Source organism: Enhydra lutris, unplaced genomic scaffold (genome assembly GCF_002288905.1).
Source record: "Enhydra lutris kenyoni isolate GAN:26980312 unplaced genomic scaffold, ASM228890v2 scaffoldscaffold3, whole genome shotgun sequence".
Taxonomy (NCBI): Eukaryota; Metazoa; Chordata; class Mammalia; order Carnivora; family Mustelidae; genus Enhydra; species Enhydra lutris.
In genome coordinates, this window is record NW_019154087.1 from 22,990,290 (window position 1) to 23,004,083 (window position 13,794).

The 13,794-nt window shown below is 41.1% G+C and overlaps 1 protein-coding gene across 10 annotated transcripts in view; it reads left to right on the forward strand.

Annotated features, from left to right (window-relative positions):
* Positions 1-13,794, forward strand: part of LOC111153873 (3'-phosphoadenosine 5'-phosphosulfate synthase 1) — a 98,641-nt gene that overhangs the window by 45,831 nt on the left and 39,016 nt on the right. For all 10 annotated transcript variants that reach the window (XM_022513171.1, XM_022513227.1, XM_022513161.1 and 7 more), the window contains 4 exons: positions 2,303-2,416; positions 5,586-5,697; positions 7,327-7,532; positions 10,714-10,849. In XM_022513171.1, the coding sequence (XP_022368879.1) occupies positions 2,303-2,416; positions 5,586-5,697; positions 7,327-7,532; positions 10,714-10,849 (568 nt within the window). The remainder of the gene's footprint in view (positions 1-2,302; positions 2,417-5,585; positions 5,698-7,326; positions 7,533-10,713; positions 10,850-13,794) is intronic.

Below are 13,794 nucleotides of genomic sequence, written 5' to 3' on the forward strand. Positions count from 1 at the left end.
TCAATTGAAAACAATTGAAAACAAACAATTGAAGAAAGATCAGAAGCCTTGAATTTGCCAGTGGGAGCAGACTGATTTTGACACTTGATTTAGCTAATGCTGAACTATGTCTGTTTTGTTCCATTTTGGAGGAGAAATGTAGGAGCATCTGTCTTTCTAGATTTCAGAACCCATCGGGGCTGCTTGAGTAGTGGCACCAGGCCTTTCATGAGATCATCCTACCTTTGATACACATATATGACTGCTTTTCTCCTCTGTTGAAGATATTAACATAAATCCGTAAGTCCAAATACAGTTTGGAAGTTTCTTTCCACACTTAGGAAAATAGCAACCAGATTTTAAACTCTGGTTTGTCTGTTGATACTTGTTTTGAATTGCTTTTGGTGTTGTTTTGCATTTTTTTAATGGGCTATTTTTTAGAGCAGTTTTAGGTTTACAGCAAAAGTGAGAAAGTAGAGTGAGTTCCCGTATACCCACCCCCCAACCAAGCACAACCTTTCGTATCAATACCCCTCACCAGAGTGGTACATTTGTTATAGTTGAAAGACCTACTATGACACATTGTCACTCAAAGTTCATAGTTTACAGTAGGGTTCTACTTCTGTGGGTTTTGACAGATGTATACTTACCCACTGTTATAGTATCATATCATTTCACTGCCCAAAAAGTCCCCTCTTGCCTTCATTTCCCCTCAGCCCACCCTCACCCATAACTCCTGGCAACACTGGTGTGTTTATCGTCTCCATAGTTTTTCTTTTTCCAGAACGTCATATAGTTGGAATCATGCAGTAAGTAGCATTTTCAGATTGGCTTCTTTTACTTCGTAATATGCATTTAAGTTTCTTCCATGTCTTTTCATGGCTTGGTGAGTTCATTCCGTTTTAGTGCATTCATTGTCTGGTTGTACCAATTTATCCATTCATCTGCTGAAGGACATCTTAGTTGTTTCTGAGTCTTGGCAGTTAAGAATAAGGCTGCTTTAAATACCCGGGCGGGTTTTTGTTTGGACATAGGTTTCAGTTCGTTTGGGTAACTGCCAAGGAGCACAGTTTCTGGATTGTGTGGTAAGTGTGTGTGTGGTTGTGCAAGAAGTGGTCTGGCAAGACTGTCTTCCAGAATGTCTACACCATTTGCATTCCCATCAGCAGCAAACGAGAGTTCCTGTTTCTCCACATCCTCACCCGCAGCTGGCGGTGTCAGTGTTTTGGATTTTGGCCGTTTCCCTGATGACATGATGTGGAGTATCATTTTATGTGCTTGTTGTTCATTTGTATATCTTCTTTGGTGAGGTTTCTGTTCAGGTCTTTGGCCCATTTTTTTAAAAAGATGGGGCTATTTGTTTTCTTACCGCTGAGTTTTAAGAGCTCTTCGTGTGTCTTAGATCTAACAGTCCTTTTTCAGATATGCCTTTTGCAAATATTTTCTTCTGGTCTGTGGCTTATCTATTCGTTCTCTTGAGAATTATTTTGTTTTGAATAACAAAGTATTGCTTGGATGAGATACATGTATAAAAGCCCTTAATCATTGCCACTTTTGTATGGTTATAAAGGTGACCTAATAGATTTGGCTTAAAAAAAAGTTGAAGCAATTAAACACATTTTGATAATTATTCCTTGGGGTCTGACAAGTGAGCAAGACTTGTAGAGATCCTCTAAGGAGCTGTGTTGTGGTGATCACAGATACATTCTTCTATGTTCTTAGAGGCAAGCACTGTCCCAGTGTTGTGTAAATGTGTACTTGGAGTTCACATGAAACTTCTTGACTGCATTCCAGATGGGATCAAAAAGCGCTGTTTCTCAAACCACAACAGTGGGAGTAAAGCTGATGTATTCAGGAGTACCTTGTGGCATGACTGAGAAGGTGGCATTGGTGACTCTAGGGATAAAGATGCATACGAAATCTGAAATAAAAGGGTTTTTGACATGTTAAAGATGAGAGTGGTAGTATTTAGAGTGATTTTGTTTGTTCCCAAATTCTTCTTATTGTTACTTGTTAGTTGAGGTCACCTGTTTTTCGCAGTTGCTTGATTTTGACATCAGTGGCACATTCTCAGAATTTATTCTTCGTCACTAGGTAATGGGACGTGATGCTTAAAGACCTCTTGTACGTGGCATATTATGTGTTGAGAGTAGACCAGCAGACCTCAGGAAAGTTGACTGGGGAGGCACAGGATTCAGAGCCCACTTTTATACTTCTTTTTGAAGTCTCCTTTTGGGGCGTTAAATTTTCTTCATTAAGATACCCTTTGGAGAACTTTAAATTGTTGAATCAAACATTTAATTGTACTTTCTTTGTTGTATAGGATATTGTACCTGTGGATGCCTCTTACGAAGTAAAAGAATTATATGTGCCAGAAAATAAACTCCATCTGGCAAAGACAGATGCAGAGACATTACCAGCATTGAAAATTAATAAAGTAAGTGCTTTGTTGCTTTTCATGTCAAGTGATTTAGCCTTACATATAGTCATTATCTATAAATCTTGTTTAATAACTATGTTTAAGGGCATGGTGGTAGGGGGTATAGTTGTAATTTATTTCACAATTTCCAGGGATGGGAAATGTATTTAATTTGTGAAGCCATATTCCCAAAATACCATGGCTTTGATTTGGTTTTAGTCATAATATGTACTTTTTTTTTAAGTGGGGGGGAGGGGCAGAGGGAAAGGGAGAGCAAAAATCCTTAGGCAGTCTCCATGTCCAGCACATAGCCTGATGCTGGGCTCCATTTCATGACTCTGAGATCATGACCAGAGCCGAAATCAAGAGTAGGAGGCTTATCCGACTGAGCCACCCAGGTGCCCCAGTATTTACCTATTTTGAAACAGCAGACCAAAGATTATATAAAAGTTTTCGGCTTAGGGGCACCTGGGTGGCTCAGTGGGTTAAGCCTCTGCCTTCGGCTCAGGTCATGATCTCAGGGTCCTGGGATCGAGCCCCGCATCGGGCTGTCTGCTCGGCGGGGAGCCTGCTTCCTCCTCTCTGTCTGCCTGTCTCTCTGCCTACTTGTGATCTCTGTCTGTCAAATTAATAAATAAAATCTTTAATAATAAAAGTTTTCAGTTTACCAGAAAGAATGGGTTTTTAATGCTTCAGAATAAGTACAATAATTAAATTTTTTAAATTAAATTTATTTATTTTCAATTATTTTTTTAATTTTAAAATAATTTATTTTACTATTTTTGAATTAAAATAAATAATAATTAAGAGTAATTCTGTATATGTCAGCTCTAATAACATTGAGTGTCCCCCTCCCCAACTCCTTCCCCCCATCAAAAAAACTACTCAGCTAAACTGGGTATGATGACAATGGAAACTATAATTTATCATCTTGAAATATTAGAGCATTTTAAACTGTATCATTTGGATGTACTTTAAAAATGGGGAGATTAGGGGCGCCTGGGTGGCTCAGTGGGTTAAAGCCTCTGTCTTTGGCTCAGGTCATGATCCGGGGGTCCTGGGATCGAGCCCCGCATCAGGCTCTCTGCTCAGCAGGGAGCCTGCTTCCCCCCCTCTCTCTGCCTGCCTCTCTGCCTACTTGTGATCTTTATCTGTCAAATAAAAAAAAAAAAAATGGGGAGATTTAGGACTGAGAACCTGGATCAGAAGTTGACTTTCCTAGCCTTTCTTTTAGTTAGTAAAAATCAGGGAAGCACCAAGTCTTAAATTAGGGGAGGAAAAGAAAACAAACAAACAAACAAACAAACAGAAAAAACACCTAGCAACAAACTTCTGGGCTTAGAGAAAGCCTCTTTAAGTAGTTATTCAAATCCCCGATTAGGAGTAGATTACTTGATGCACTTTGTGTGGTTGGGTCTGATCAGAAGTTAAGACATGCTGGGGGAGCAGAGGGGGAGAGTTGGAGACCAGAGGCCCTCAGAAAGGTGACTGTTGCAAGGGAACAGATGTTGTCACTGATATACTTTGCATCGAATGAACCCACACACACAGGGCTAGAGAGAGAATATGAGAATGAATGAATATGAATCCAGGTCAGTCAGACTCTACAACCCAGAAACACAGTAGCTTTTTTAATATTGTGGTTTGTTCTTTGCATGGCAGGATGAAAACTAATTAATTAAAAAAATTCATCTTAAGTCAGTAGTGTATTAGCGTGGGCTGCCATAACAAATACCGTAGACCAGAAGGCTTAAGCAAAAAAAATGACTCTGCTAACTGTTCTGGGGGTTGGAAAGTCTAAGATCAAGGTGCTGGCTGATGCGGTTGCTGGTGAGACTGTCTTTCTGGCTCGCTGACAGCCCTCACTCTCTGTGTCGTCATAAAGTGGAGAGAGGGAGCTCTGGTGGTGTCTTTCCTCTCCCTGTGAGGGCACCAGATCTGTTGGAGTAGGGCCCCACCCTTAATGACTTCATTTAACCATGTCCTGTCCTCATAGGCCAGGACTCCAAATAGAGTCACACTGGGGATTAGGCCTTCAATATAGGAATTCGAGGGGGGCACAGACATTCAGTTTCTAACATAATACCATCTAGAATTGGATTTCGGTGGGGACAGATAATGGCCATGTCTGAGGGTTAGGAATAATTGATGAGAGGAAAGCCTGAAAGTAGGTGACACTATTTGGTCTATGCAGATGATTGTTCCTGTGACTGGAAGGAAGGAGGGGGAATACCTGTTATTTGATTGTGAAATGAAACACATCAGCCGGCATACTTAGGGAATAAATAGTAAGCTACATTTTACTGCACACCCCTTGGCCAGTTGCTTTATCTTTTCTCGTTTGAGAAACACGTGCACAGTACGTGTGCACACACGCAGTTAAAAAATGAGCACATCTAGCTTGCCTTGATACATAGTCCACCAACTCCTTAACATTCTGGTGGGAGATGCTACAAGTCTTGAAGATCAAGAAGTCATATAGTCTTTGTAAAATGAGGGGTGCTCTGACATTGGTGAGGCACTTGTTCTGATAAATATATTTTTTTAAGATTTTATTTATTTATTTGACAGATCACAAGTAGGCAGAGAGTCAGGCAGAGAGAGAGAGGGGAAGCAGGCTCCCCACTGAGCAGAGAGCCCGATGTGGGACTCGATCCCAGGACCCTGAGATCATGACCTGAGCTGAAGGCAGAGGCTTAACCCACTGAGCCACTCAGGCACCCCATTGATAAATATTTTTATGTAAAGTTTGCTTTAGTTTGAGGCAGTAGTTATCAAAGTCTAATTTCCAGACCATCACTGTTAGGATTTTCTGGGAACCTATTAAAAATACAAATTCTTGGGCCCCACAGCAAAGTGATTGAAATAGAATCTCTGGAGGTGGAACAATCTTTATTTTAATAAAGGCCTTCCCGGGGTTTCTTATAACACATTAAAGCTCGAGAACCACTAGTGGAGGAGATGCTATTCCTATTAGAAATGATTTGAAGCCTAATGTTATTTACATTCATTAGGAGAAATGCACATTTTCCTAGTGCCCTTAATCTTTATTAGATTTGTATAATCTATAATCATTCTTGAGGTGTTTGTTTCCATTGCTTTCAAAATTAAACTTCTAAAGGTTATTGCTGCTTTTGTTCCTAAGTGTATGAAGTAAAAAACTTTCCTTTCCTGTCTCATTTGCTAGGTGGATATGCAGTGGGTGCAGGTTTTGGCAGAAGGGTGGGCGACCCCACTGAATGGCTTTATGAGAGAGAGGGAGTATTTGCAGTGCCTTCACTTTGATTGTCTTCTGGACGGTAAGACTGTTTACTTCTCTAGTACATCGAGCCTGGAAGAGAAATGACGCAGATTCATCACCATTGATAAAAACAGTGGTGATGTCTTTAATGGAGGTAGCATTTTAAGACTAAGTTACATCAGTACTGAATACCCTGAGCAAACCATGAAATCTTTTCTTTCCCCATTTTGTTTTCCTGCATGTCATTTATTGCAGAGAGAAGGAAAACCTGGGGATTGGGGCTGAGAGTGGATTTAAAAAGTGAATATAGTTTCCCTGTGCTGTATCCACTGGAGCACCTTGCTAAGTCTGTCTCTGAAAAGTGTACATCTGTACTGAATTTTGCTCTACTGAAATCCATGCTTGAGTGTTCTAATAAGGGATCGGGGAGTCCAAGTTAAGGAGTCCTGAAACAGATGGTTAAAGGGATCATTCTTCTTTTAAAACACTGAAAAAGGAAAAGGTGCCAAAGAAATTGATGTTTAGTATATTGTAATGACAGTTCAGCTACCTGAACCTTTGTGTACTTTTGGTAAAATTAATTTATTACATTAAAGAAAATATTTTTAAATGTCACAGAGCCCTACTAAATTGCTACCATGTTCTTCTTTGTTATGATTTCTTTTAACTAAGGAGTGAAATTGATAATAGAAATTATAACTCCTAGTCATTTTTCTTAAATTTTATCATATAAAAGTGTTAAATACTGCTTTTTGGTTTTTCTTCTTTAGAACCAATGGTAAAGTCTTTGTGGACTGCCTTCTTAGTAGTCATTTAGTCTGGGTTTGGTACAAATCTACCTTTAAACTGTACCTATTGGTAACTTTAAAGCAGCCAACCAGTTATCATTAATTTCATTGACATCTTTTGTCTAAAGAAGGCATGCCGTGATTTCCAAAAGAATATGCTTTTACTAGGTATGTAAATAAGATCCACATATGAATTTGAGAGTGCTTTTTTTTTTTTTTTTTTTTCCTAACCTGGGGACAACGATTAGAAAAAACATTTAGAGCTTGAAAGGTTAGAAACTGAGAATGTGCTTTTGTCTCACTGATCATACATTTTGGTTCAAATTGATTACTTCCTTTGTTTCTTAGCCAGTAATTGCTGACATTGGTTCAATTCTGATTAAAAACCAAGAAATAAAAATACCTTTTGGGTGTTTTTGTCTTCCTGTCTCAAGGAAACCCAAGTATACTCAAGTACACTTGCCACTCACAATATATTTACTGGAAAGGTTTCCATGTTCCTGGAAAGGCCTGGAAACATCGTTCTTTGTCTTTGATATATTGGAGGTATTCAGTATATTTGGGGTGACATTAGGTGTAATCATCTGATTCTTCCTTGTTAAAGAGTTTCTTTTACTAATGTGGTTTTATGACCATTTTTTTCTTCCCAAAGACAGTTTCATGAATCGTGAGAAGTATGTTGCTACACAGTGTTGCTGCTCTTAATGTTTGCTATTTTTTTATTTTTTATTTTTTAACCTCTGTGGGTGGGTTGTTCTCTCCTGATTTTCTTTGGCAGGTACTGTCACTGGACCCATAAATCTTGTATTATTTGAAGAGTGTCCTTTGGAGTGAAAGGTGGCTGTGAGGCCTGTTGAGTAATGCAAACTGTGTGCTTTCTGTTCTTTTGTGCCCTGCAGGGGGTATCATTAACTTGTCAGTGCCTATAGTTCTGCCGGCTACTCATGAAGATAAAGAGAGGCTGGACGGCTGTACGGCATTTGCTCTGATGTACGAGGGCCGCCGTGTGGCCATTCTTCGCAACCCAGAGTTTTTTGAGCACAGGAAGGAGGAACGCTGTGCCAGACAGTGGGGAACAACATGCAAGAACCACCCTTACATCAAGGTCCTTAGTACACCTTGCATTTTATCTCCATGTGCGGATACTGTGTGTGTTAAAGTGTGGGCATTACCTGTATCTCTACGATTCCTTTGGGATTGTTGATATTTTGCAGAATGGACACTGGATCTTAGATTAGTGTGATGAACACATGACCTTGTCATTTTGGTCTGGATAATATTTGTTCAGTAAATCTTTTTTTTTCTTATGAGGTAAAAAGGGGATGACTGAGGGAGAGGGAAAAAATCCCAAGCAGGCTCCACGCCCAGCACAGAGCCCAATGTGGGGCTCGTTCTCACGACCCTGAGATCATGACCTGAGCTGAAATCAAGAGTTGGATGCTTAACTGACTGAGCCACCCAGGCGCCCCTAGTAAATCTTTTTTAAACATCTTCTATACATTAGCTCCTGAGTAAGGTACTGGTTCCGGGAATATAGGGCTGATGTAATGGTGGACACAGTCTCTGTATGGTTGGAGCTTACTGTCTGGTGGGGAGCAGACATCATGTTCTATAGGTAGGCTGTGAGGGCAGGGTGCTGTGGGAGCCTACGGCAGGGTGATTGGGGTTTTAATTGATTGGGGTTTTAAGTGAAAGCAGTGAAATCCAGTTAGTCTTTCCAAAGGGCCTCATGTATTTTATGTGTTGTATATCAAATGTCATCACTGAAGTAAAATTTCTGTCATTTGTTTTAAAGTATACTTTGAGCTTTAAAAGAAATTAAGTGAAATTTTAGTAGGTTTGTCTAGACAATTTTTTTTTTTAAAGATTTTATTTATTTATTTGTCAGAGAGAGAGGAGCTAGAGCGAGCACAGGCAGACAGAGTGGCAGGCAGAGGCAGAGGGAGAGGGAGAAGCAGGCTCCCTGCCAAGCAAAGAGCCCGATGTGGGACTCGACCCCAGGACACCAGGATCATGACCTGAGCCGAAGGCAGCTGCTCAACCAATTGAGCCACCCAGGCGTCCCTGTCTAGACAATTTTTAAGACATCTGTTTAGGTCATGTCAGTGTGCTAAATCTTGTCTCATGAAGAATAAAAAGTGATAAACTTTTTAAGATAGGGAGATATTGTTTTAGAAAATAAGGAGTTTGAATTAGTGATGGTATCAGACATTCCTTTGGTATTAAAATTCTACAGTTATTAATAATAAATAGTAGTTTACAAAACATGCTTACTTACATAAATTCTTTGAACCACAAAGCAAACCTATAAGGACGGGTGGCATTTCTATCCTACATATAGAGAAATTAAGACTTACAGGGGATAAATATCATGACCAGAATTATACAGCTAACAGGTGGGATGAGGGTTTGATTTGAATTCAGGACTTTGGGCTTCAAAGCCCTCTTCCATAATCTGTAGCAGAGAGCAATTATTGGTGTTTTTTCCACTTTTACTTAGAGTAATCCATAAACTTCTTGGGATACTTAGTACTTGGTATGCAACCTTGAGGATCCAGCAGGGTTGTGATAGGAGGAACTGTGAAAAACAGAATTCTAGTTTTAGGAAGCAGGAGGAGCAGACTCCATGCATTTGAGAGATGACTGGTTGTTGAGCAGGAGAGAGGACCTTGGGAAGACAGAGGGGCTTAGCGTTCTACACTGGGATGTTAAGATCTTATTGGGTCATGAGTGGTTTACATGTATTTATGCTTCGTGCTTTTCAAACCACATTTTTGTCATTTACACTGTCCTTCTAGTGATCCTTGCAGGTAGAATTCTGGAGAGTCTTAGGCTGGGTTCAAGTGGCCCAGAGAGACAGTGCTCTCTGTTTGTGCCTTGCTAGGAGTGGAGAGGTCACAGGCAGCCTTGGAGCATGAGTGAGGCCCAAGCAAAGTGGTGCTTTAAGAAGCTTACCTGGTGGTCTTGTGCAGGATGTTCCCAGCCCATCCCCCTTGCTCTGGTACTGGCCACACTCTCCAGGTCTCCAGCCTAGAGTTGTGCCCTGCCTGCAGTCTGCTTCCTCATGTCCATCGCAGTCTGATCTCCTCGGAGCAGCTGGAGTGAGCCTTTAAACTATATCTGGGCCTGTCATTTCACCTTTTCAAACTCTCCAGGGGTTGCTTGATGCAATTAGAATAAAACCCAAGTGCCAGTGAGGCCCAGTGGGGCCTGGCCCTGGCCTTATTTGTGGTTTCTCTCACTCTACCTCTGCTCCTCCCCCTGGAAAGCTCTGACTTTCCTGGCCTTCGGCCACATTAGCCTTCTTTCCATTCCTCTAAAGCTCCAGGACTTTGTTTCTGCTTCAGGACTTTGTACTTGCTGCCCCTCTTCCTGAAATACTTGAACTCCATGGCTGGTTCCTTTTAGTCACCTTGGGTTCGTTGCCACCCTCCTCAAGAGAGACCTTCACTGGCTCTTCGCTGAAATGTCATTGAGTCTAATCCCCAGGAGCTCTGCTCCATTGCCCTGGTTGTTTTTAACAGTTTTCACTAGCCGACACTTGCCTGGTTTCTGCTCAGTCTGTCCCACTAGAATGCAAGCTTTGTTAGAGTGAAGCCTTTCTCTGTCCTGTTTACTGCTGCATTCCCCAGTGCCTAGTGCAATCCCTAGCACGGGCCAGTTACTTGATAAATACTTACTGAGTGAATGGTTTGATGGGTGGGGAAGGACTTTTTGGCAAGCAAGACCAGGTAGGAAGGGACCATAGCAATCTAGGTGCGTTATTGGCTAATACGCTGAAGCGAGGGTGGGCAGAGGGGTGAGGGAGGAATGGTGAGCTGGAGCTGTGCTGTGGAAATGGACAGGTCCAGAGGTTACATCCCTCATCTCAGGGAAAGAGCAAGAGTAAAGCTGTGAGAAGTTTGAGGTGGTGTGGAGATGGGAAGGTATGAATTTGTGTCCAGCTCCATCATCACTTGAATTGCTCAAAAGTTTAGGATTGGAGAACACAGAGGCTGGGATGCCCCAGGGTTACAAATGTTTCTGTTCATCAGCATACAACAACAGTGAAGAGAATGTTTTTACCTAACAAGTCATAATTACTCATTGTGTCCTAGAACCCTCTGAGAGGTTATAAAATACATTCTAATTTTAAAGCATCTCTAATCCCAATTCAGTTGATAAGCCAGACATTTACTGTTGGCCTTAAGATGAGGGTAGCTTACAGCTACATGTAGCTCGTGTGAGAAATGTTCTTACTTATTTTGATCTTGGTTTCTGTTTAAAAATTTCCTTTCTTCCATTAGATGGTTATGGAACAAGGAGATTGGCTGATTGGAGGAGATCTTCAAGTCTTGGACCGAATTTACTGGAATGATGGTCTTGATCAGTATCGTTTCACTCCTACTGAGCTAAAGCAGAAGTTTAAAGATATGAATGCTGGTAAGACATGGATCTCATTATCTAACACGGGACTATATGGAGTCTCTGCTTGATGGGAAAGTTCTAGAATTTTTCCATTGCTTACTAAAGTATAAAAGAACATCGAATAAAGATAAATGCAGGATGGAGTATGTTGAAGTGGTAGTTGATCTAAACCCACCTGGGTAGTTTGGTTATATGGGTACAATTTGATCGAACACTTTGTATACTGTGTGGGAGATGGTTGCCAATATAAATTGACCTTTTATTTGTGTATTATAAAACTCACATGCCAAAGCTGAGTAGAACTATGGAAGAGAAATTATTTGAGTAATTCACTCACATCAGTGTGCTTTATATTTCCGAATATTTTTTTTTTTTTAAAGATTTATTTATTTATTTGACAGAGACAGAGAAAGAGGAAACACAAGCAGGGGGAAGTGGGAGAGGGAGAAGCAGGCTTCCTTCTGAGCAGGGAGCCCAGTGTAGGCCTTGATCTCAGGACCCTGGGATCATGACCTGAGCCACCCAGGTGCTCTTTTTCTGAATATCTTATGAGTCTAACATATCACTGCAGAAAATAATAGAACAACAATATCATGTTGGCTATTCATTCAACAAATGTTTGGTGTACATCTTTATACCAGAGTGCCAGGTGCTGGGGATCCATAAATAAATAAGACAGGAGCCTATTGTGTAGAAGACAAGGACAGTAAACAGATAACAGGGAAGGTTGTCAAAGAGTGGTTTAGTAGTGGTTTCCGATTTCTGGATTAACATGAAATGGAGTAGTATGAGTAGAGTCTGTAGATGCTATTCTTTATACTGTAGGACAGGGATTTTTATGCCTGACAGCTTGCGATCTGCAGGTCTTCACACAGAGGTATGTGAGTAACGTGTTTATACTGGTACAACCACATACCCAAATCCAAGCTTCCATGTCAGGGACTGGCATTCATTATAGAGCTTGGGATCTGAAGAATTTGAAAGACCCGTTACAGAAGTAGTTAAGCCCTAAGCCTTGGTGTCGCCTTTTAAAAATACTTTCTGTGTAGAAAGAGAGTGTGCAGGGCTGAGAAAAGTTAATGTGGTGGCTTTTTAAGGAGCTAACCCAGCCTAGCTAACCCAGCCATATTGGTTAACCAGAAGCCTTCCGAGTGACTATGGAAGCTGGGCAAGAGCACTCATTTCAGGAGTTGTGTCTAGCTTCTGTGGACTCCAGAGTCTGGTGCACACACTGTCCCCTGCTTTAATACCAAGAAGTCATGTGCTTGTGGAGAAATTAATTTTTTCTCCAAGTCTCACTTCCTTCAGTTGTAGAAATAAGGGCAGTAATAGTACTTAATTCATAACATTTTATTTCAAAAAGCAAAATGAGGGGCGCCTGGGTGCTTCAGTCGGCTAAGCATCTGACTCTTGATTTTGGCTCAGGTCCCGATCTCAGGGTTGTGAGGTTGAGCCCCACGTAGGGCTTTGTGCTGAGCGCGGAGCCTGCTTAGGATTCTCTCTCTCCTCTCTCTGCTCCTCCCACAAAAAAAGGCAAAAAAGTGAAATGAGATCAGTTGCGTAAGGCACTGTGGTCTCTGGCCCATAGTAAGAGGTTAATGTGTCATAATTTCTGAGTCCAAAGGGAGTCTCACCTGTATTTTTGTAAAGGTTAAAGAAAGAATATCTGTTTATTCTTTAACTCTATTGTACTTTGCAGGTATTTGAAATAAGAGCTTAAAATAGATCAGGAACTGGAGACCACACACTGTTCAGAGTTGTGCAGCTCCCACTCAGCCCGCCTCATTGATTCACAGTTTCTGCTTGGCCCCTGTATGTCCTCTGAGCACAGGACCCCTACCCCACTCCTCTACACCTCCCCACCCCCTGGCCCTGGGGCCTCCTTAACTTCACTATCTCTGAATTTGAAGCTACTATGCAGGAGTTTCTCTGAATGGTGCACTTGGTGCCCGCCTACACTATAGTGTTTTCTTCTTTTTTGCTAACGTGTTTTGGGCCCAGTCACAGGGGAATATATCGTGATTGCTTTAAGTCAGTAAGAGTACCTCATTCTCTTGTCAATGATTTAAGGGTCCTTGTATAAGTTTGTTCTGGCCATTGAGATGTAAGAGAGAAGGGTTTCCAGAAAAGGGTTTTCTTCTTTTCTTTTTAAGATTTGATGAGAGTGTGCGCACGTGCGTGAGTCGTGGGGAGGGGCAGAGGGAGAAGATGGCTTCCCGCTGAGCCGGGAGCCGGATGCAGGGCTGGATCCCAGCACCCTGGGATCATGACCTGAGCCACCGAAGGCAGATGCTTAACCACTGAGCCACTCAGGTGCCCCAGGGGTTTTCTTTTTGACAAGAAAGTGGCTTAGGACAAAAAGTCGTCTTTTCCTAACCCTCTTCTTTCTGCTTCAGATGCTGTCGGGGAAGGGTACAGCGTTTGGAGCTTGGGTAACTATTTCGTGTCTGTGAGAATCCATGAGAATCTTAAACTGGTTGAGTTTCTGAGTCCTAGAGTCCTCTAGTTCCAGATTTCTTACTCAAATACTTAATGTATGTTTGAACTATTTAAGACACTTCTAGTTGGATCTTATTTCATTTGCAACCAGAATTATCTGATAGTTTAGTACATACAGGCTTTTTCCTTTTTTTCTTTTTTTTCTGGTGAACAAGAACATGTTTAATGGAAGATGTGCTGAGACCACCTCATTTACTTTAATTTTTTGCCAAAATTTAAATTCATAACTAATTCATGTTCGTAAATTAATTGTTGGCACTGGTGAGGGGTCTTATCAAGGAGTTATTCATAATTGGAATCTTTAATATTACATCTGTTTTTCACTCTTCTTTGGGAGCCAAACATTTTAAGTCCTTTAGAGAATTTGTTGCATAATGAGTGATTGCAACTTTGTTTAAAGTAGCTGAGAGCCAGTTATCCTTACATCAGACAACAAAGATTGTGCAGTATTATTTTGTTTA